General features: G+C 46.5%; 2 protein-coding genes across 11 annotated transcripts in view; both read right to left on the minus strand.

The window, feature by feature from the left end:
• LOC118936588 (FERM domain-containing protein 6-like) overlaps window positions 1-1,405 on the minus strand; it is a 30,774-nt gene extending 29,369 nt beyond the window's left edge. For 3 of the 6 annotated variants that reach the window (XM_036960919.1, XM_036960918.1, XM_036960916.1), the window contains exon 1: window positions 1,177-1,405. The gene's annotated coding sequence lies outside the window, so the exon portion shown is untranslated. The remainder of the gene's footprint in view (window positions 1-1,176) is intronic. The other 3 variants (XM_036960921.1, XM_036960923.1, XM_036960920.1) reach the window with 2 other exon arrangements.
• Window positions 1,406-4,696: 3,291 nt separating this feature from the next.
• Window positions 4,697-24,138, minus strand: part of LOC110514479 (protein FAM135A) — a 54,277-nt gene continuing 34,835 nt past the window's right edge. For 2 of the 5 annotated variants that reach the window (XM_036960928.1, XM_036960924.1), the window contains 14 exons: window positions 22,746-22,823; window positions 21,235-21,284; window positions 20,765-20,923; window positions 18,397-18,470; window positions 17,375-17,529; window positions 16,675-16,866; window positions 13,485-15,561; window positions 12,114-12,274; window positions 11,711-11,802; window positions 10,836-10,933; window positions 9,469-9,620; window positions 7,436-7,546; window positions 7,162-7,275; window positions 4,697-6,735 (listed from right to left, as the gene is read on the minus strand). In XM_036960928.1, coding sequence (XP_036816823.1) covers window positions 6,530-6,735; window positions 7,162-7,275; window positions 7,436-7,546; window positions 9,469-9,620; window positions 10,836-10,933; window positions 11,711-11,802; window positions 12,114-12,274; window positions 13,485-15,561; window positions 16,675-16,866; window positions 17,375-17,529; window positions 18,397-18,470; window positions 20,765-20,923; window positions 21,235-21,284; window positions 22,746-22,823 — 3,719 coding nt within the window. In that variant the 3' untranslated portion in view covers window positions 4,697-6,529. The remainder of the gene's footprint in view (window positions 6,736-7,161; window positions 7,276-7,435; window positions 7,547-9,468; window positions 9,621-10,835; window positions 10,934-11,710; window positions 11,803-12,113; window positions 12,275-13,484; window positions 15,562-16,674; window positions 16,867-17,374; window positions 17,530-18,396; window positions 18,471-20,764; window positions 20,924-21,234; window positions 21,285-22,745; window positions 22,824-24,138) is intronic. The other 3 variants (XM_036960925.1, XM_036960927.1, XM_036960926.1) reach the window with 3 other exon arrangements.

Genomic DNA, 24,138 nt, shown 5'->3' on the forward strand with positions numbered 1-24,138 from the left:
TGGCACCCTATTCCCTACTTAATGCACTACATTAGACCAAGGCCCATAGGGCTCTGGCCAAAATTAGTGCACTATATAGGGAATAGGGTGCCATTTGAGGTGCACATTGGACTACTGCACTGTAGTGTTCAAGCCCTTTAAGGTGCAAAGAGCTGCCAACGGACTGCTCTGTTGAACACTTTGAACAGTGAAGTGAACACTTCAGTGTACCGGTAGAATCTCGATGAGGGGACTGGGGAAGCGCACACACACACACACACACAAAACCACCAGACTGAAACTAATCACCTCATAACCATCCAGCATTCCAATCTCAGATGAGCAAGGCATCCATTTCATGGTGCAGAGACTAGAAACCTTTGATAGAAACATTGAGAGTGATCCAACACTAAAATCTGGGGGTTTCCAAGGAATATGAGAGTAACATTCAATTGTTACACAAGGAGCAGAGAGAGAGGGTCAGAGAGAGACAGACTGAGAGAAAGAGAGAGAGAGTTTCAGAGTGAGGGACAGAGTTAGGGAGAAATATGTATGGAAGGCTGAGGACGTGGAAACGTGGATATTTTCTGTGGATGCTTGGGGTAACAATAACCTTTGTTTTTTTTTTTAGAACTAATCATGCAGAAAGCAAAACAGAAAGCTTGAACACTAACAGGCCTCTGTAATATAGTGTACAACACTTCTTCAGAACACAGACAACGGGTTGAGAGGAAGGTGTCATTGAAGGAACCTGTGAGATTAGAGAAACATTTCATAAAGCATCGCCAAGTAGCCTCGGAGCAATAGAGGCTATGAGCGCACCTGCTTACAAAATAATCATATTCATACTTTCCTTGCTGAATGCAAATGTACATCCAACCTGGTTAAAAGTATGTGATGTGATGTAATTCAATTAGAGAATGATCATAACGATATCACATCGGAGCAGGTGTATGCTTATCAAAATGTATTCGATTCATAAAAATGTATTTCCTAGGCAACGTTAGAGCATACTAAGTAGCCTACAAACTAAAATAATAGCCGAAATAATGCAATACTGTATTGAATGAATAATGGAGACGTTAAACGCATCATGAACACACATAAACAAAAACATTAACGCGGAATAGAAGAGCAACATGCCTGCTTGCATGTTATGCCAATCTCCGCCCTAAATAGTTGAAAAGTAACACTTACCGACAGATGAAACCAGCAAACACCTGAATATCTTAAACAAAATGATGTTGTTGAGGTTATCCAGACATAGAAATTAGACAAATGATCCCTAAAATAACGGAACGTAGTTTGAGAGTTCTGGAGGACAGTGAAAAAGTAACAACATTGGCGTGATGTTGAAAAACTTTCAAGATGCTCCTCCGCTGAGCCAGACGCTGCCGCCTGGACTAGACCAACTGCAATGAGTCGAAGGGGTGTTTTAGCATAACTGAGAACTACACTGTCTATATTTTGCAATTAATAGAACGAATTCGTATTTACAATGACGGCCTATATACTTGTAACAATGTACTTTCCCATACTGACATAACGTCCATGTTAATCAACTAGGTTTGATATTCAATATTAGAATCAAATCCAACTTTATTTGTCACATGCACCGAATACAACAAGTGTAGTAGACCTTACCGTGAAATGCTTACTTACAAGCCCTTAACCAACAGTGCAAGAAGAGTTAAGAAAATATTTAACAAATAAACTAAAGTAAAAAATAATATAAAGTAACACAATAAAACAACAATAACGAGGCTATATACAGGGAGCTACAGGTTAGTTGAGGTCATTTGTACATGTTGGTAGGGGTGAAGTGACTATGCATATTAGAATTACATTTGTGTTCGGTTCAATAGGTGAGTTGAGTGTGAAACCAGGATATCCCAAAGTACACTCGCTATAATTTATTGGCCACGTTTTTATTGCATGGTAACCTGGATGATTCAGCATGATTGACAGCATGCTAATTTCATTACTCACCACTATAATATGCTAATATAGCCCATCAACGTGTGAAAGAAAATATTTTTTTGCCATATTTAATGAAAATTAGAAATTAGAAATCATTCTTCGAATCCAATTAATCAAATTGAAATGTAAAACAAGTCTAAAATTTGCCTCCATAATTTAAATTATATGATAATGTATTTTCTAATTTGATGTTGAAAAATGAAGGAAGTCTAACCTTCCCTAAACTAAAAACACAACATTGTATCTCCACCATGTCCTACGAGTTAGCCATGGTGCATTCAGTTTCAAGCCTCATTAACTGTCTGGGGTGATAATCCAGGGAATGCAACAATAATGAATGTTTGAGCCAGTCTGGCAGGGTTTACCCCAATAAGAGGCAGATTACCCAGATTAGCATTAGTTCATATGAGATTACAGCTAATTAGGTCCACAGTCCGAGACCATACTGCTGTCTCCATATCAACCTGTTGATTTCTATTGTTATCTCGTTTAGCTAATGGTTGTGATGAGATTTTCTAACAGATGCTTTAATGGTATAGGAGGGTTTCGAGGACACAGATTAAGGCTAGTCGTGAACTAATAGGTCATTTCAAGGGATATTCTCCAGAGTTAGATTACATGTTTAAGCAGTTGCTAATTTCCGGACAATCATCTGACACATATATACTACATAACACCTGTCTGTGAGAAAGAAATCAGCCCCAGTCCTCTTATCAAGCCTTAATTAGACTGTGTGAGATGTTTAACAACTTTGCAGTCTGCTGGTGGACAGGATGTGTAAAAGAGGGTGGATAAACTGCCCCCAGGACTGTGATCTCTGGACAATACTGTTGACAGACTCACACCTGGTGTTGTGGTATTTTGTTTCCCTGGCCCTGTTGACCTTTTCTTCAAGTCAAGAAAAGATGGCCATCCATTGTCTACTTCCCGTCATCTTAGGGGGGAGATGAGCCTAATAACACCCCCCCCTCCCCAAACCTCACCACCCCGTCACCCCTCATCTACCACCCTCTGACCCCTACACCCCCACTCCTCTTTCTTGCAGTCAGCTCAACCTAGTTTAGTTCCTTTGAAGGACTGTCTCATTTAGGAACACATTACGTCATCCCACAATGCCCCTCTGCTCTCTGAAAGGGGGCGTCGAGAGAGGAGAGACTGGGGTAAAAGGGGAGGCGTTTGTGTAGTGAGTGAGTGTGTGTGTGTGTGGAGAGGGAGGTCAATCGGGACTCCATTGTGTTACCATGGGCGACAACATTCCTAAAATCAGCTGGTTGCAACAGGCTTTTATGATTTACTCCAAACAGGGGCAAGGGAGCGAGGGGTAAACTAGGCTTGTAGACACTGAATAAATGGCATAGCCTACTAATAAATGTCCATTCACACATTCCTAGGATGGTTGACAGTCATTTGTTTTTACACAACCTCAAATAATGAGGAACATTCATCCCAAATCCATCAAACATTAAAACCAGAGACACTTTATTTGATGGCGGAATAAAATGGCCTCATTTGTTTTTAGCCTACTCCATTGTCATTTCATTGTCAGCCATCTTGGCAGTTGGCATGACAGTTCCATAAGGAGTTGGCATGACAGTTCCATAAGGAGTTGGCATGACAGTTCCATAAGGAGTTGGCATGACAGTTCCATAAGGAGTTGGCATGACAGTTCCATAAGGAGTTGGCATGACAGTTCCATAAGGAGTTGGCATGACAGTTCCATAAGGAGTTGGCATGACAGTTCCATAAGGTGTTGGCATGACAGTTCCATAAGGTGTTGGCATGACAGTTCCATAAGGTGTTGGCATGACAGTTCCATAAGGAGTTGGCATGACAGTTCCATAAGGAGTTGGCATGACAGTTCCATAAGGAGTTGGCATGACAGTTCCATAAGGTGTTGGCATGACAGTTCCATAAGGTGTTGGCATGACAGTTCCATAAGGAGTTGGCATGACAGTTCCATAAGGAGTTGGCATGACAGTTCCATAAGGAGTTGGCATGACAGTTCCATAAGGTGTTGGCATGACAGTTCCATAAGGTGTTGGCATGACAGTTCCATAAGGAGTTGGCATGACAGTTCCATAAGGAGTTGGCATGACAGTTCCATAAGGTGTTGGCATGACAGTTCCATAAGGAGTTGGCATGACAGTTACACAAGGAGTTGGCATGACAGTTCCATAAGGAGTTGGCATGACAGTTCCATAAGGAGTTGGCATGACAGTTCCATAAGGAGTTGGCATGACAGTTCCATAAGGAGTTGGCATCCAGGCTAGTCCTCTTCAAGTCTAGATAACCTTTTCATCCAGGCTCCTCGTCTTCCAAGTCTAGATAACCTTTTCATCCAGGCTAGTCCTCTTCAAGTCTAGATAACCTTTTCATCCAGGCTCCTCGTCTTCAAGTCTAGATAACCTTTTCATCCAGGCTAGTCCTCTTCAAGTCTAGATAACCTTTTCATCCAGGCTCCTCGTCTTCAAGTCTAGATAACCTTTTCATCCAGGCTAGTCCTCTTCAAGTCTAGATAACCTTTTCATCCAGGCTCCTCGTCTTCAAGTCTAGATAATCTTTTCATCCAGGCTCCTCGTCTTCATGCCTAGATAACCTATTGCCAATTGTTTTTTTTCTCTGGCAGGGAAAGGTGATTATCTTGCAGTGGAATCCACATACACTACCATCTAGTCAAACATTTGAGTTCTTAACGTTCAACCAAATTGCATAAATGAGCAAAAAAAAGATCAACAAATATTTATAATACATTTATTTAATGGTAAAGAGTGCAATGATACAAACCATTTTCACAAAGAAATGAGAAGTTGATTTTTTATCTAAAAACAATACTCATGTTAAAAAGCATAAATAATTCCCCCACCCATCTATGACAGCAAAACATAAATACTCTCCATGAACCAAAATATGTGCTATTCATAAGTACTGACCCTTGGCTACACCCCACCTTTACATCTGGGTCGTATTCATTTGGCACCAGGCGGAAGAAAACAGAATCAAACAGGGTTCTTCCCTACATGAACTTGTCCAATAAGCAAGGCTTTCTTTGCTTTCTGTTAGAAAACGTTTTGCTACGGTGAGCCCTAATGAACACGACCCTTCTGGCTATAACAGTTGAACGAGTTTATTTAAAACCTCTTGTAATAAAATGTTCTCATGCTTTAATCAAGCAAGGCTCGTATAATGTTCCCAACACCAGGTTGGGTTTAGTGTTGTGCACGATGCTGTAATGGCAAAGTAACAGCATACAGTATAAAACCTAGCTCTGGTCCATTGCGCAACGAGTTGTCTCTTCCCCTGTTCAGGAAGGCTCAGCGCCAACAACCTGCACCGAACGCCCTGGTCCAGAGCTATAGAAAACCGCAAAGCCTTATAAGTCCCAGGCTGCATTGTCCGAGTTACAATCAAATTGATTCCGTTAAGTTAGTTCGACTAGACTGGAAGCCTTTACCTTTGTAAAATAAAAAAATAACACAAATTAAAATTCTGATAGTAAAATATGTACTTAGTAAAAATGACCATCCTCAGTAGAAAATCAGTTTTTTTTAATACAGTTGTGGTGCAAATTAATGCAAGAGTATAATAGTTTGACTTTACGACTAATTTGTTGTTGTTGAAGAAAATGCACCTTTTAAATAAAGGTGACGACAATATGAGAAGATGAGTCAGCTCACCATTTTTAGCAGCTACATTTCCAGATCGGTATTGCAATCGTCTTAATAAATGAATGAATGGTTTGAACAAAACCATGTGAAAATATAACAATTTCATAGATAAATAACACTGAAAAGATTACAATATGAGAAGGAAAACCATCCCCCCACCACAAGTACATTCGTAAAATCAACTTGAAATCATCCTTTGAAAAACGGAAGTAGAACAATAAAAATGAGGAACATTCACTAACAAAACAATGAAAAAAAGAGCTAAAAAAAACTAAAAATAAACACTGATATTAGAATTTTGATCTTCCATATGGAAGCAGATGCATCTATAAAACCGTACGCCTCAACCAGATACAATATTGAGAATTGGGGTTTGGATGCAGTGAGGTAATATAAGCTACACATGATAGAAATAGCATCACTAGATTGATGGTCTAGTAATTATATTCTATGTATGCTCCACGTTCTCCTCTCTTCCCCTCTCCCTCCAGCCACAGGTTTTATTTGCTAGCCTGGTCCCAGATCAGTTTGTGCAGTCTTGCCAACTTCTATGGTCATTGGATGGAGATGGGCAGAGATATCACTTCAGCATCACTGACATGGTCTTAAATGTGTGAACTCCTTCCACAGGAGTTAGTTTGACCTCCACAGGATACAATGCATACATTTTTTTTTGGCATGTCAATGACTATAGGAGTTGACCAAAACGGTCAAAACAGATATGGGACCAGGTTATTGATTGGGAGGCCCCCATTCTCCCTCCTCCAGTCATTGATTTGATTGGGTGGCCACTCCTACTTCCTACTGAAAAAACGTCCCTCCGCTCCAGCCATTGGTTAGATTGGTAGAGCCCCCCTCCCATCCCCCCTTCCAGCCATTAGTTGGATTCATAGACCCCTCCCCTCCTACTGAAAGAACTTCAGGCCTGCGACCAGGAAGAACTTCTCCAGAAAGATTTCCGAGTCGAGGACGGCGATGTGTGCTGCTCGGCCAATCAGGGAGTTGGCGGTGTTGGGCAGGGCATGGATGACATCGTAACGCACCAGGTTACAGTCTCTGTTCTGGAGCACCGGCAGCAACAGGTTCTCTATCATCTCTACATATACTGAACCTGGGAGAGGGGGAGTGAGAGAGGGGGAGTGAGAGAGGGGTAGGGGAAGTGAGAAGGGACAGAAAGGGATTGAAGAGAAAAAAGGGAGTAACAGAGAGAATAAGAACAAGAATAAACTCCATTTAGAAGCGTGTGCATACATTTTACATCTGGGTGGCCCGGGAATCACCCAGATCAATGTTGCAAGGGCCATGCTCTAACCAACTGAGCCATACATGACAACAATCAATCAAATGTATTCATGAAGCCATTTCAACATCAACAGTTGTCACAAAGTGCTTAACTGTAACCCGGCCTAGCAAAGCCCCAACAGCAAGCAGCAGCGAGAGGAACCAGACTATTGGTCCAGTAGCTTGTCTACACTGTGAATAAATGTCCTGTGGGACACACGTTTGGGGCCTGCTCTGATAAATATGTAGGGCCCACCTGTTTGTTTGTCCTTCAGGGCTGTCTTACACATCTCTATCCTGGCTGAGTGATATGGGACGTAACGATCCTGCAGAGAGCCCACTAACACCACGTTCCTGAAGTGATGAAGACCTGCCACAATACATTGACACAGCACACCTGTTATTCATGTAACAATAGACAACAAGCTTCATTTAAATGCCCAGGAGAACAGATTGATACCAGGCGTTAACAATGTAACAAATTGCACTGTAAAAAACAACAACAATGATCTTTACTCTGCTCAACTCACCAGATTTCTTGCTAAGCTTGTAGAGGAAGGTCTGTCTGGGATCAGAGTGGTCTCTGCAGGTCAGCTGGAGCAGGGAGCCAGACTTCTTCCACTTCTGCATGAACCACAGGCCTGGGAGGGAGGAAGGAGGGAGAACACAGGGGTTAAAGACTGACTAAATCAACCAGGGAGCGGAAGACAATGACTTGTTTCCTTGACTGAGCGTAGCACAGTGTCGTAGTTAAAGGGAAGTATACATTCAACATTTTCACAGTACACTTTCCTGGAATAGTATACATAAAAATAAAATAAAAATTGTAACCTAGGAGCTTTTTAAATTGAATGTTGTATCCTGTGTTTTTAAAGATAAACTTCTCCTTAATGCAACTGGTGTGTCAGATTTCAAAAAAGCTTTACAGCGAAAGCACACCATGCAATAATCTTGAGTACAGCGCTCAGCCACCAAAACAAGCCAATACAGATATCCGCCATGTTGTGGAGTCCACAAAAGTCTGAAATAGCGTTAAATATTCACTTACCTTTGATGATCTTCATCGGAATGCAATCCCAGTTCCACAATAAATGTTTGTTTTGTTCAATAAAGTTCATCATTATGTCCAAATACCTCCTTTTTGTTTGCGCGTTTAGTTCACCAATCCAAATGCACAAGGCGCGGGAACTAAGTCCAGACGAAAAGTCCAAAAAGTTTCATTACAGTTCGTGGAAACATGTCAAATGATGTATATAATCAATCTTTAGGATGTTTTTATCATAAATCTTCAATAATGTTTCAACTGGACAATTCCTTTGTCTTTAGAAAGGAAAGGGAACAGAGCTCGTGCTCACAGCCGCGTGCGATAAACAACTCATAGCTTTCAACTGAGCCACCTACTCTGACTGGTCTAATTCGCTCCCCTTTCACAATAGAAGCCTGAAACAACGTTCTAAAGACTGTTGACATCTAGTCTTAGGAAGTGCAATATGACCCCATTTACACTGTTTTCGATAGGGAATGAGTTGAAAAACTACAAACCTCAGATTTCCCACTTCCTGGTTGGATTTTTCTCAGGTTTTCACTTGCCATATGAGTTCTGTTATACTCACAGACATCATTCAAACAGTTTTAGAAACTTCAGAGTGTTTCCTATCCAAATCTACTAATAATATGCATATCTTAGTTTGTGGGCCTGAGTAGCAGGCAGTTTACTCTGAGCACGCTTTTCATCCGAATGTGAAAATACTGCCCCCTAGCCCAAAGAGGTTTTAAAGTATTGTCTAATTGTCTCCTCTGCTTCCTTCTGCATGCATTGTAGCCTGCCTCAGCCTCACCACTGAGCGCCACATCACTGTCTGGCTCAGTAACCTACTCTCTGTAAACCACAGTTATTACAACTTAGTAGCCTATTTTTTTCTCTCCTGCTGAGGCAGGATCTGTTTAAATGTTAGCTTCTTACATCATCTTTCTAACTGGCTAAGTACTACTAGCCAGAGCCCTTCAGATTTTCTGCAATAGAAGTCTCTGCAGGCAGCTAGCCACCTGATTGACTGACAGTCACTTATAGATGGGCTATCAGTTGTCACACTCATTCTCGTAGAGTCGGTTTTTGCTTGTTTGGTGGATGTCTGTAGACGCTGCAGGAGTCACGGGACGGTTTTAAAACTGCCTTTAGTACGACATCTCGCAAACACACTGCGAGCATGAACTAAATAAATCTAATGAGGTAGGATATTTGTCAGATTCTTCAAAATCCCAACTGGTGGCCAGTGGTCCGATTTTGTCCCATGGATGGTTTTATTTCGCCCCTCCCAAGTTTTCTGAGCATAAATAAATACAAATTGTGTGCAGAATTTTCATCGTTGGACATAAAAGATGCTAAAAACACCAGGAAATCAGCTCCAAATTTAGTGAATTTAAGAAATGTGTTCCCAAGTATTCCCACGCATCAAACACACATGATCTAATACAAATATAAGCAAGGTTTGGAATAGCTATGTTTTAGTCAAACATATATATTTGAGCTTCTTGCGGTCAATTTGAATATTATTTATAATACCTGTGTTGACCAGAGCAGAGCTGTTGTACAGGGTACCCAGGTGAGGTCCAGACAGAGAGAGGAAGGTGTGAAGTCTGCTCAGGTAACATTTAAACCTGGGTCTGGTAAGTACTGAACGAACTATCAGGTTCCCCAGGGAGTGGCCTACGAAGCTGAGAAACAGAGAATATAGATACAGGTCAGAGATCACGCAGGAGCTCAAATCAAACAAGGTAACAGTAAACATGTCGTCCCCCACGAATGACACAGCAACCCTATAGCTTGGGCCAATCAGTGTAATTTTGTAAATGACTGATCTCTATGGCAAGATGCATCATTCACCCAAGTTTCCTCAGAATTGGGCCAGTGGTTTCTGAGATATCATTAGGTACTAACATATTAAAGGACCGAGAAGAACCCATATGTACCTGATCTTAGAGACGGTGAGGTTGTAGACCTGAAGAACCCATATGTACCTGATCTTAGAGACGGTGAGGTTGTAGACCTGAAGAACCCATATGTACCTGATCTTAGAGACGGTGAGGTTGTAGACCTGAAGAACCCATATGTACCTGATCTTAGAGACGGTGAGGTTGTAGATCTGAAGAACCCATATGTACCTGATCTTAGAGACGGTGAGGTTGTCGATCTGAAGAACCCATATGTACCTGATCTTAGAGACGGTGAGGTTGTAGACCTGAAGAACCCATATGTACCTGATCTTAGAGACGGTGAGGTTGTAGATCTGAAGAACCCATATGTACCTGATCTTAGAGACGGTGAGGTTGTCGATCTGAAGAACCCATATGTACCTGATCTTAGAGACGGTGAGGTTGTAGACCTGAAGAACCCATATGTACCTGATCTTAGAGACGGTGAGGTTGTAGACCTGAAGAACCCATATGTACCTGATCTTAGAGACGATGAGGTTGTAGATCTGAAGAACCCATATGTACCTGATCTTAGAGACGGTGAGGTTGTAGATCTGAAGAACCCATATGTACCTGATCTTAGAGACGGTGAGGTTGTAGACCTGAAGAACCCATATGTACCTGATCTTAGAGACGGTGAGGTTGTAGACCTGAAGAACCCATATGTACCTGATCTTAGAGACGGTGAGGTTGTAGACCTGAAGAACCCATATGTACCTGATCTTAGAGACGGTGAGGTTGTCGATCTGAAGAACCCATATGTACCTGATCTTAGAGACGGTGAGGTTGTAGATCTGAAGAACCCATATGTACCTGATCTTAGAGACGGTGAGGTTGTAGACCTGAAGAACCCATATGTACCTGATCTTAGAGACGGTGAGGTTGTAGACCTGAAGAACCCATATGTACCTGATCTTAGAGACGGTGAGGTTGTAGACCTGAAGAACCCATATGTACCTGATCTTAGAGACGGTGAGGTTGTAGATCTGAATGTACTGAACTATTTCATCCAACAGCCGGTCTGTCATCTGCTCAAAGTCAGCAAACGTGTCATTCTGTGGGGAAAACAACAAAAAGTCAGACCTAAAGTTCTACAGACTGACAAGGACAAGGCATTGTTTACTGCACTTGCATAAGAGGATATAGACGAAACTGCACTCCCGTGAGACGAAACTAGAAGAAATTCCTATTAACCATCCAATGTTGATTGTCAATCAAGTACGAATGTACTTGAAATACATAACGTCCCATAAAAATGTGAAGTAAAGAGGCAGATGAGGTAGTGTCGGTTGGTTCAGGTATCCCATAATGAGGTAGTGTTGGTTGGTTCAGGTGTACCATAATGAGGTAGTGTCGGTTGGTTTAGGTGTCCCATAATGAGGTAGTGTCGGTTGGTTCAGGTGTACCATAATGAGGTAGTGTCGGTTGGTTCAGGTATCCCATAATGAGGTAGTGTCAGTTGGTTCACGTATCCCATAATGAGGTAGTATCGGTTGGTTCACGTATCCCATAATGAGGTAGTATCGGTTGGTTCAGGTATCCCATAATGAGGTAGTATCGGTTGGTTCAGGTATCCCATAATGAGGTAGCGTCGGTTGGTTCAGGTATCCCATAATGAGGTAGCGTCGGTTGGTTCAGGTATCCCATAATGAGGTAGTGTTGGTTGGTTCAGGTATCCCATAATGAGGTAGTGTTGGTTGGTTCAGGTGTACCATAATGAGGTAGTGTTGGTTGGTTCAGGTGTACCATAATGTTGTAGTGTCGGTTGGTTCAGGTGTACCATAATGAGGTAGTGTCGGTTGGTTCAGGTGTGGTACACTATGGTTAGTTACCTGGTTGCGTTCGGACATGAGAAAGTCTATCCTAGCTCCAGGTAGGCCCAGCTCCAGGTAGGTCTTCACCAGACGCAGGTCAGCACTGTTACCTGGAAGACACAGAATGAAGGAACACCCAAGATATTTCACATTAGACCTGGGTTCAAATACCGTTTGAAATCTTTCAAATACTATGAGCGATGCATTAACATGTCTGGAACACCACTACTGGGGCTTTCCTATTGGTTCCATTGCCAAGTCAAGCTTGATCAAGCCCAGGTAAAGGATTTGAAATTTTCAATAGTATTTAAACCCAGATCGCTTTTCAATATATCAGACCACAACATGTCCTGTGCCAAAAGAACTGAAGCAGATAACAAGATGGGTTGATTATCTGACTAAATGGATAAAGTGTAGTTACCATCGAGGCCGTGGACACAGACGATGAGGTGGATGCCCTCGTCACAGTTGTCATCCTCCTCCAGGCTAAAGTAAGGGACACTGGAGGCCAGGTCTCCCACCTCACTGTACAGGAACCCTGGTAGTCTCAGCTGCTTCAACTCCTCTTTGGCCGCAACAAAACTACACCACGAGGATACGGAAGACATTTTTATTATTTGCCTGGCCAGTAATGTTGATTAATAATATAAGCTATTATGATAATCATAATAATACTACTACTGTACACTGAGCATATACACTGAGTGTACAAAACATTAAGAACACCTGCTCTTTCCATGACATAGACTGACCAGGTGAATCCAGGTGAAAGCTATGATCCCTTATTGATGTCACTTGTTAAATCCACTTCAATCAGTGTAGATGAAGGGGAAGAAAGAGGTTAAAGAAGGATTTTTAAGCCTTAAGACAATTGAGACACGGATTGTGTATGTGTGTCAGTCAGAGGGTGAATGGGCAAGACAAAAGATTGAAGTGCCTCTGAACAGGGTCTGGTAGTAGGTTCCAGGTGCACCGGTTTGTGTGAAGAACTGAAGACAAAAGGGGGGGAGCAATGCAATATTAGGAGGATGTTCCTAATGTTTTGTACACTCAGTGTATATGCCATATAGCAAATGCTTTAATCCAAATGGACTTACAGTCATGCATGCATACATTCTACATATGGGCGGTCCCAACAGGAATCGAACCTATGACCCTTGGCGTTGCAAGCGCCATTATCTACAGACTGAGCCACAAAGAACCACATTAAAGTGCAAATGGTGCATCGTCCCTGTCAAATCAACCTAATACAGTAAAGTTAACAGAGCAACATTTCCCTAGCTACGGCTTAAGACATAACCATCAAAGAAGCAGAAATGAAATTATGGAACTGTGGACTGTAGGACATGAGGTGACTAGACTGTGGACTGTAGGACATGAGGTGACTAGACTGTGGACTGTAGGACATGAGGTGACTAGACTGTGGACCGTAGGACATGAGGTGACTAGACTGTGGACCGTAGGACATGAGGTGACTAGACTGTGGACCGTAGGACATGAGGTGACTAGACTGTGGACCGTAGGACATGAGGTGACTAGACTGTGGACCGTAGGACATGAGGTGACTGGACTGTGGACCGTAGGACATGAGGTGACTAGACTGTGGACCGTAGGACATGAGGTGACTAGACTGTGGACCGTAGGACATGAGGTGACTAGACTGTGGACCGTAGGACATGAGGTGACTAGACTGTGGACCGTAGGACATGAGGTGACTAGACTGTGGACCGTAGGACATGAGGTGACTAGACTGTGGACCGTAGGACATGAGGTGACTAGACTGTGGACTCACGCTTTCATCTGTGGTGTGGGGGCGCTGTCATACCAGCGCAGGCTGTTGGAGGTGAGGGAGGTGGAGGGGGTAGGGACTAGAAGTCTCCCCTGGGAAGAGCCCACTGAGCTAGGGGCCAGGGGGGAGCGGACAGGGGCACCATAGCCTGGAGGAAGACCCCTGGGCTCCTGAACATGGTCCAGTCCCAACTGTTCAAACAACATAGTCCTTCCTACTGCCCCTCCATCTCCTTCATCCTCCTCCTCCTCCTCGTCAACGACACCGTTCACGAACGCCAAACCGTCTCCTTCCTCGTAGAAGCCGTTCTCTATCATCTCGTTGTCCTCTTCCTCGTCTTCCTCTACAGGCGGCCCCGGCCCCGCTCCAGACAGTATCCCCAGGGTGATAGCTGACGTCTCTACAGGGCTGATCTCTGAGACGTCTGTGCTGGAGCGCGAGCCAAAGTAGTTTTCTACCAGTCCCTTCTTGACCAGGTCACTGCTGCTGGCGGTGGAGTTAGAGGAGGGGTAGGAGGCTGTCTGGGGCTCACTACGGGGGGCACCTGGACCCCCTACAGCCCCCTCAGAGGAACCTGTTAACAACCTGGGATCAGTGTTAAGTGTTGACTCAGAGGTTGAGGAAAAAGTCCTAGGAGGCAGATATTGAGATGCAGAACCCCCACTAGCAGTGGTGTTGAGGCCCAACCCAGCGTCGGGGTGCGTTTGGCTGGGTACAGAGCAGCGTGTTGGGACAGATGGTGGTGGTTCTCCAGAGAACACCAGGCTCTGTTGCTCCTGTACCAGAACACTGGACTTCCTCATTCCCCCTGGGCCTGGTAGCCCCTCGGCCTCCCCTCCTCCTACACTGCTGGAGCCCCTGGACACAGACGTACCCCCCTCCGCCTCGTCATCCGAGGGCAGCGAGTTGATGGAGGTGAGGGAAGACTGGACGCCGCTGACCGCGCTGACTGTGCTCTCCGGGTTGAGGCCCTCTCCAGTCCCCATGCTGCCCTTATGGACAGAGGTGGGCTGGACGGGCCGGGGAGCAGGGCTGAGTAGGGGCCGTTCGGCCTGCTGGGGGCCCAACTCAGTCTCAGGGGCCCCAGCCAGCCCTACGGCCCCACCCTGGGTAGCCAGCTGGATAGCGAAGGAACTGGGCTCGCTCTCGATACCAGAGTCGGAGAGGCGGGAGGAGGCACTGGGGACAGCAGCCCCTCCGTCTGGTGGCAGCCTGATACAATCACCTTTCACCTGCTGTAGAAGCACCAGGCCTGGCCTCTGACTAACCTCTGTCATTACCTCTCTACCCCGAAGCCTGTCAGACACCTCAGAACTCCAGTCTCTCATAGCAAGGTGTTTAGAGTCGGGCATACACAGGTCTGTCTGGGTGATTTCTGGGATATCTCTTTTGGAGGTCCCATCCCCATCCGTCCGACAGGGCAGGAGAACTGTCACTGTGTCTCCTTGGTACGGGTCCTTGTTACTGGGTTGGACCTCGATGTGCCTGAGTCCAGTGGCGGTAGAACCAGGCGTGTAGTGATCGGGCAGCTGCTGGCTGCAGTGGTCAATGGCAGCATTTTTGTTAATTACTTGGTTATTATCTGTGGTGGCTAATCTGGCTACAGCTCCAGGACCAGCCTGGGCCGGCTTGTTCTGTGTGTCCAAGCTCACTAAGGCTGTGAAGTAACCTTTCTGACTAGCCACGCCACTAGCTACTAGGACGTCATCCTCAAGGAGAGAGTCAAAATTAAGAACAGCATTTGCCTGTCCAGCGGCGGTGGTAGCACCAGGCTCAGGAAAATATTTGGAGATCCTAGTCCTTAGGTCAGTGTTGGAGTCTCCCCCAGTTACCCCCAGCAAGGCATCCCTCTCCCCCTGCTCCCTCTCCTCCCTCTGCTGCTTCAGGCCAGCCTCTCCCTGGGCCTCTCTGTCATGGTCAGTTTCTCCATGTGTTAGCTGTGAAGGGTTGGCCGAGTTAGCGGCCTTCCCCAGGTTCTTATAAGCCACCAGAACCACAGAGTCCTTGGATCCCTGTCTGATGAGCTTCTTGGCGTTCTCCCTCTCCGTCTTGGCGTTCTTCTTCAGTTTCACCGACTTGCCTTTAATACAAAGAAAAAGCATGTGTTTTATATTTAAGGAGTTTTATCACAAACCCAACGTGCTTCAGATGAACTGATAAAACATCATGGTTCCCACTCTATTCAAGGAAGCATTGTCAAGGATTTGTCAGTGCCACATTTACCAAGACATATAGACTGAGACAGTACTCACTGGGGGCAGAACACACAATAACTATCACCTGAACGTCTAGCGTAGTAACTATCATCTGAACGTCTAGCGTAGTAACTATCATCTGAACGTCTAGCGTACTGTAGTAACTATCACCTGAACGTCTAGCGTACTGTAGTAACTATCATCTGAACGTCTAGCGTAGTAACTATCATCTGAACGTCTAGCGTACTGTAGTAACTATCACCTGAACGTCTAGCGTACTGTAGTAACTATCATCTGAACGTCTAGCGTACTGTAGTAACTATCTGAACGTCTAGCGTACTGTAGTAACTATCTGAACGTCTAGCGTACTGTAGTAACTATCATCTGAACGTCTAGCGTAGTAACTATCATCTGAACGTCTAGCGTACTGTAGTAACTATCACCTGAACGTCTAGCGTACTGTAGTAACTATCATCTGAACGTCTAGCGTACTGTAGTAACTATCATCTGAACGTCTAGCGTACTGTAGTAACTATCATCTGAACGTCTAGCGTACTGTAGTAACTATCACCTGAACGTCTAGCGTACTGTAGTAACTATCATCTGAACGTCTAGCGTACTGTAGTAACTATCATCTGAACGTCTAGCGTAGTAACTATCATCTGAACGTCTAGCGTACTGTAGTAACTATCACCTGAACGTCTAGCGTAGTAACTATCATCTGAACGTCTAGCGTAATAACTATCATCTGAACGTCTAGCGTACTGTAGTAACTATCATCTGAACGTCTAGCGTACTGTAGTAACTATCATCTGAACGTCTAGCGTACTGTAGTAACTATCATCTGAACGTCTAGCGTACTGTAGTAACTATCATCTGAACGTCTAGCGTAGTAACTATCACCTGAACGTCTAGCGTAGTAACTATCATCTGAACGTCTAGCGTAGTAATCATGATATCATGATAGATAACTATTCTTATAAATAACAACAACACACCTTTGGACTTGGGCAGGTCTGGGCAGTCATCGGGCCAGGTTGTGTCCATCATGGTTGGGGGCCGAGGCTCCAGGATGGGGCTGGGGAAGGATGCTGCGGCAGCTGCAGTGGAAGAGGATGAGGCCTTAGAGTTACCGGAGGACGTGGAGCCACTCCGGGGGTTATGTATGCCCAGCCACGGCCCGTCCCGATCTGAAGCAGGGAAACCAGAGTACGGAGAAAATCTCAATGACCTTTATCCACCAAGTAGATTTACATATACCCAGAATTACATGAGGTGAAATGGTGTTGCCATAGTAAACTGAATCAACAGACAGAAAATAGAGAGACGATACACAACAGACCAAATATATTCATAGAGAAAGACAAAGAAACACTTCCATGTTGCCACTTTCCAGTCTCACTTCAAATGTTCAAGGCACTTAAAATGAACAAGTTACTGTGATTGTAGGAATGATATTTTAAAGTGCAAGCGTGAATGTGATTTTCCCTGATTAATCACAAATTCCTGCTTATATGACATAACCCTCTATACATATATCATAACCTAGCCCGAAAACAATATTTACTTTCCTGACTTTTCTAAATTGAAGTGATCACATCCCTGCTTTAAATAGCTGTCTCTCTAACGGTCTGTCATATTACTCATAGAAGTATAGAAACAGAATCTATTTCATTCTATTTCTATTGCGTCGCTGACCTTCCGTGATAGAGTCCAGGTATCTGTCCTCGAAGATGATTGGCAGGGAGCTGACGTCCCCGTCCAGGTCGGCACATGCAACAGGAAGTGGTGGTAGAGACAGGAAGTAGGAGGAACTCTTGATGGCTGTGGTCATCTGCTGGTGGCTGTGAGCACTGACGTGAGGAGGGGAGAGAGAGCAGGAGAAGACGTGAAGAGGGGAGAGAGAGCGAGAAGACGTGAGGAGGGGAGAGAGAGGGAAAAGGGGAGAGAGGGAAGACGTGAGGAGGAGAGAGAAGACGTGAGGAGGGGAGAGAAGACGTGAGGAGGGGAGAGAAGACGTGAGGAGGGGAGAGAAGACGTGAGGAGGGGAGAGAAGACGTGAGGAGGGGAGAGAAGACGTGAGGAGGGGAGAGAAGACGTGAGGAGGGGAGAGAAGACGTGAGGAGGGGAGAGAAGACGTGAGGAGGGGAGAGAAGACGTGAGGAGGGGAGAGAAGACGTGAGGAGGGGAGAGAAGACGTGAGGAGGGGAGAGAAGACGTGAGGAGGGGAGAGAAGACGTGAGGAGGGGAGGGAAGACGTGAGGAGGGGAGGGAAGACGTGAGGAGGGGAGAGAAGACGTGAGGAGGGGAGAGAAGACGTGAGGAGGGGAGAGAAGACGTGAGGAGGGGAGAGAAGACGTGAGGAGGGGAGAGAAGACGTGAGGAGGGGAGAGAAGACGTGAGGAGGGGAGAGAAGACGTGAGGAGGGGAGAGAAGACGTGAGGAGGGGAGAGAAGACGTGAGGAGGGGAGAGAAGACGTGAGGAGGGGAGAGAAGACGTGAGGAGGGGAGAGAAGACGTGAGGAGGGGAGAGAAGACGTGAGGAGGGGAGAGAAGACGTGAGGAGGGGAGGGAAAACGTGAGGAGGGGAGAGAAGACGTGAGGAGGGAAAAATAAAACGGTACAAATCTTCATTTTCTGTTATTGTGAATTGGTGGTTTATGAATTATAAAAACAGAGACAGGACACACACACACACACACGTTAGTAATTTGTCTTACTGTAATTCCTGATAGGCCAGTGCCGTTTGTCTCGGGTGTTCCAGACAAAAGAAGGCCTCTGCAAATCTCCGCACCTGAAATATGGAGAGCAAGAGACCAGAATGAGAACACATGAACAGAGTGAGGTGCTCCACGGTCAGCAGGGTTAGTGAGGTGCTCCACGGTCAGCAGGGTTAGTGAGGTGCTCCACGGTCAGCAGGGTTAGTGAGGTGCACCATGGTCAGCAGGGTTAGTGAGGTGCTCCACGGTCAGCTGGGTTAGTGAGATGCTCCATGGTCAGCAGGGTTAGTGAGGTGCTCCACGGTCAGCTGGGTTAGTGAGGTGCATTACGGTCAGCAGGGTTAGTGAGGTGATCCACGGTTAGTGAGGTGCTCCACGGTCAGCAGGGTTAGTGAGGTGCTCCACGGTCAGCAGGGTTAGTGAGGTGCTCCACGGTCAGCTGGGTTAGTGAGGTGCTCCACGGTCAGCAGGGTTAGTGAGGTGCTCCACGGTTAGTGAGGTGCTCCACGGTCAGCAGGGTTAGTGAGGTGCTCCACGGTCAGCAGGGTTAGTGAGGTGCTCCACGGTCAGCTGGGTTAGTGAGGTGCTCCACGGTCAGCAGGGTTAGTGAGGTGCTCCACGGTCAGCTGGGTTAGTGAGGTGCTCCACGGTCAGCTGGGTTAGTGAGGTGCTCCACGGTTAGTGAGGTGCTCCACGGTCAGCAGGGTTAGTGAGGTGCTCCATGGTCAGCAGGGTTAGTGAGGTGCATTACGGTCAGCAGGGTTAGTGAGGTGATCCACGGTTAGTGAGGTGCTCCACGGTCAGCAGGGTTAGTGAGGTGCTCCACGGTCAGCAGGGTTAGTGAGGTGCTCCACGGTCAGCAGGGTTAGTGAGGTGATCCACGGTTAGTGAGGTGCTCCATGGTCAGCAGGGTTAGTGAGGTGCTCCACGGTCAGCAGGGTTAGTGAGGTGCTCCACGGTCAGCAGGGTTAGTGAGGTGATCCACGGTTAGTGAGGTGCTCCACGGTCAGCAGGGTTAGTGAGGTGCTCCACGGTTAGTGAGGTGCTCCACAGTCAGCAGGGTTAGTGAGGTGCTCCACAGTCAGCAGGGTTAGTGAGGTGCTCCATGGTCAGCAGGGTTAGTGAGGTGCTCCACAGTCAGCAGGGTTAGTGAGGTGCTCCATGGTCAGCAGGGTTAGTGAGGTGCTCCACGGTCAGCAGGATTAGTGAGGTGCTCCACGGTTAGTGAGGTGCTCCACGGTCAGCAGGGTTAGTGAGGTGCTCCACGGTCAGCAGGGTTAGTGAGGTGCACCACGGTCAGCAGGGTTAGTGAGGTGCATTACGGTCAGCAGGGTTAGTGAGGTGCTCCACGGTCAGCAGGGTTAGTGAGGTGCTCCACGGTCAGCAGGGTTAGTGAGGTGCACCACGGTCAGCAGGGTTAGTGAGGTGCTCCACGGTTAGTGAGGTGCATTACGGTCAGCAGGGTTAGTGAGGTGCTCCATGGTCAGCAGGGTTAGTGAGGTGCACCATGGTCAGCAGGGTTAGTGAGGTGTTCCACGGTCAGCAGGGTTAGTGAGGTGCTCCACAGTCAGCAGGGTTAGTGAGGTGCATTACGATCAGCAGGGTTAGTGAGGTGCATTACGGTCAGCAGGGTTAGTGAGGTGCATTACGGTCAGCAGGGTTAGTGAGGTGCTCCATGGTCAGCAGGGTTAGTGAGGTGCTCCACGGTCAGCAGGGTTAGTGAGGTGCTCCACGGTCAGCAGGGTTAGTGAGGTGCTCCACGGTCAGCAGGGTTAGTGAGGTGCTCCACGGTCAGCAGGGTTAGTGAGGTGCTCCACGGTCAGCAGGGTTAGTGAGGTGCTCCACGGTCAGCAGGGTTAGTGAGGTGCTCCACGGTCAGCAGGGTTAGTGAGGTGCTCCACGGTCAGCAGGGTTAGTGAGGTGCTCCACGGTTAGTGAGGTGCATTACGGTCAGCAGGGTTAGTGAGGTGCTCCATGGTCAGCAGGGTTAGTGAGGTGCTCCACGGTCAGCAGGGTTAGTGAGGTGCTCCACGGTTAGTGAGGTGCTCCACGGTTAGTGAGGTGCACCATGGTCAGCAGGGTTAGTGAGGTGCTCCACGGTTAGTGAGGTGCACCATGGTCAGCAGGGTTAGTGAGGTGCTCCACGGTTAGTGAGGTGCTCCATGGTCAGCAGGGTTAGTGAGGTGCTCCACGGTCAGCAGGGTTAGTGAGGTGCTCCATGGTCAGCAGGGTTAGTGAGGTGCTCCACGGTCAGCAGGGTTAGTGAGGTGCTCCACGGTTAGTGAGGTGCTCCACGGTCAGCAGGGTTAGTGAGGTGCTCCACGGTCAGCAGGGTTAGTGAGGTGCTAGGTGCTGCTAATCTACTCACTCTGAGTGTGTGATGTTCCACAGCCAGCAGGGCAGCAACATTCTCCTGCAGTGAGACCACCTCCAGGAACTGACCCCACAGGGCCATGAGGAGGGAACACAGCTGGGCCAGGTTCATATTGACCAGCTCTGCCAGCTCGTCCGGGCTCTCCGCTCTCTGCTGTTGGAGAGAGGGGGACATGGATTAGCCCAGTATAGACACCAGGGGGCGCCACAAAGACAAGCTAAAACACAAACATAGGCCCTGTTCCAATTCTTCCATGTTTCCTTGAGGTCAGCACATCTCTATTTGATTTCAAATCCAATCACACTCAATGAAGAACTTTGTCCAGGAGTTTAAGTCCAGGACTTTAATCTGGGTCAGGGAGACCTGCCATAGTGCTGGAAGTGATTAGTCCACTAAGTAGACCTATCGACTTGACTATGAAAAGGGCTCAGACAGTGAGCTGATGGCAGAAACTAATATCGTACCTTGACTTGATCACAGAGCTCAGTGAGACGGTTCTCAACGTCTAGTTCCTCTGGAGAACAAAACAAAGAGCATTAAAAGAGGTCCTTTTTTGTTGTCAATTCCACAATCATATACAGATCTGTCAAGTCTGACAGACAGGCTGGAAAATCAACGGTATCATTAGACATAAGAGCCAATCAGATGGATGAAGAGAAGACAAGAAGAGAGCCAGAGAGAGAGCGAGAGAGAGAGAGAGAGAGAGAGAGAGAGAGAGAGAGAGAGAGAGACCTGGCCCCCAGAGATATGACTGTGGCAGAAAAGGACTAGAAGATAGAAGAGAGCCAGAGAGAGAGAGAGCCAGAGAGCCAGAGAGAGAGAGAGAGAGAGAGACCTGGCCCCGAGAGATATGACTGTGGCAGAAAAGGACTAGAAGAAGAGAGCCAGAGAGAGAGAGACCTGGCCCCCAGAGATATGACTGTGACAGAAAAGGACTAGAAGAAGGAGAGAGAGAGAGAGACCTGGCCCCCAGAGATATGACTGTGACAGAAAAAGACAAGAAGAAGAGAGCCAGAGAGAGAGAGACCTGGCCCCCAGAGATATGACTGTGACAGAAAAGGACTAGAAGAAGAGAGCCAGAGAGAGAGACCTGGCCCCCAGAGATATGACTGTGACAGAAAAGGACTAGAAGAAGAGAGCCAGAGAGAGAGAGACCTGGCCCCCAGAGATATGACTGTGACAGAAAAGGACTAGAAGAAGGAGAGAGAGAGAGACCTGTCCCCCAGAGATATGACTGTGACAGAAAAGGACTAGAAGAAGAGAGCCAGAGAGAGAGAGACCTGGCCCCCAGAGATATGACTGTGACAGAAAAGGACTAGAAGAAGAGAGCCAGAGAGAGAGAGACCTGGCCCCCAGAGATATGACTGTGACAGAAAAGGACTAGAAGAAGAGAGCCAGAGAGAGAGAGACCTGGCCCCCAGAGATATGACTGTGACAGAAAAGGACAAGAAGAAGAGAGCCAGAGAGAGAGAGACCTGGCCCCCAGAGATATGACTGTGACAGAAAAGGACTAGAAGAAGAGAGCCAGAGAGAGAGAGACCTGGCCCCCAGAGATATGACTGTGACAGAAAAGGACTAGAAGAAGAGAGCCAGAGAGAGAGAGACCTGGCCCCCAGAGATATGACTGTGACAGAAAAGGACTAGAAGAAGAGAGCCAGAGAGAGAGAGACCTGGCCCCCAGAGATATGACTGACAGAAGAAGACAAGAAGAAGAAGGCCCACCTGTGGGGAGAAGGAAGTGTGTGAATAAATGACAGACAGAGGACTATGACAGGCACTGACCTCTAGGAGTTATAGTGACTGAAAGACTGAGGCATTGAAGCACACAGAAAGATTACCAGGTGTGTGGGGAAAAAGGAACCAAAAGAGGAGAAAGCAAAGAAACCAAACGGGAAAAGAAAAGATATGAAGAAGCAGGTTGAACTGAGTGTAGAGGGAAGGGACGGAGGGTAGGGTTCAGGTAGGGGGGACATACCTATAAAGACGTGCCTTTGGTCTGGAGGGAAGGGTCTTCTCAGTACTCTCTCATAAAGGACTTGCATGCTGGGCTTGGCTAGTAGGAGTGATTGGCACATATATAAGGGCATGTTTAACCTTGCTGTTGTTGTTACTATGCCCTCTAAGGTTAGAATGGATTAATAAGTACTTGATCATGTTCAGGATGAAACATTTGTTGTGACTGTGACTAACAGTCTGTGAAGCACCAGACCACAGCTAGTTGTAGGGAGGAGAGTTGATGTTGTGACTAACAGTCTGAAGCACCAGACCACAGCTAGTTGTAGGGAGGAGAGTTGATGTTGTGACTGTGACTAACAGTCTGTGAAGCACCAGACCACAGCTAGTTGTAGGGAGGAGAGTTGATGTTGTGACTAACAGTCTGAAGCACCAGACCACAGCTAGTTGTAGGGAGGAGAGTTGATGTTGTGACTGTGACTAACAGTCTGTGAAGCACCAGACCACAGCTAGTTGTAGGGAGGAGAGTTGATGTTGTGACTAACAGTCTGAAGCACCAGACCACAGCTAGTTGTAGGGAGGAGAGTTGATGTTGTGACTGTGACTAACAGTCTGTGAAGCACCAGACCACAGCTAGTTGTAGGGAGGAGAGTTGATGTTGTGACTGTGACTAACAGTCTGAAGCACCAGACCACAGCTAGTTGTAGGGAGGAGAGTTGATGTTGTGACTGTGACTAACAGTCTGTGAAGCACCAGACCACAGCTAGTTGTAGGGAGGAGAGTTGATGTTGTGACTGTGACTAACAGTCTGTGAAGCACCAGACCACAGCTAGTTGAAGGGAGGAGAGTTGATGTTGTGACTGTGACTAACAGTCTGTGAAGCACCAGACCACAGCTAGTTGTAGGGAGGAGAGTTAATGTTGTGACTGTGACTAACAGTCTGTGAAGCACCAGACCACAGCTAGTTGTAGGGAGGAGAGTTGATGTTGTGACTAACAGTCTGTGAAGCACCAGACCACAGCTAGTTGTAGGGAGGAGAGTTGATGTTGTGACTGTGACTAACAGTCTGTGAAGCACCAGACCACAGCTAGTTGTAGGGAGGAGAGTTGATGTTGTGACTGTGACTAACAGTCTGTGAAGCACCAGACCACAGCTAGTTGTAGGGAGGAGAGTTGATGTTGTGACTGTGACTAACAGTCTGTGAAGCACCAGACCACAGCTAGTTGTAGGGAGGAGAGTTGATGTTGTGACTCCAAGGGTGAGCAAGTCAACTACTACCATCAACTTCCTTCTAGAACGGCTGAAAGGAATTATTTTTGTAGGAGGCAGGGAGCAAATGATGACATGCAAATACTATGATAAACAACACAGCCAGTTGATGAAGACAAATGTACAATACATCATACTCATTCTAG

Source organism: Oncorhynchus mykiss, chromosome 23, assembly GCF_013265735.2.
Source record: "Oncorhynchus mykiss isolate Arlee chromosome 23, USDA_OmykA_1.1, whole genome shotgun sequence".
Taxonomy (NCBI): Eukaryota; Metazoa; Chordata; class Actinopteri; order Salmoniformes; family Salmonidae; genus Oncorhynchus; species Oncorhynchus mykiss.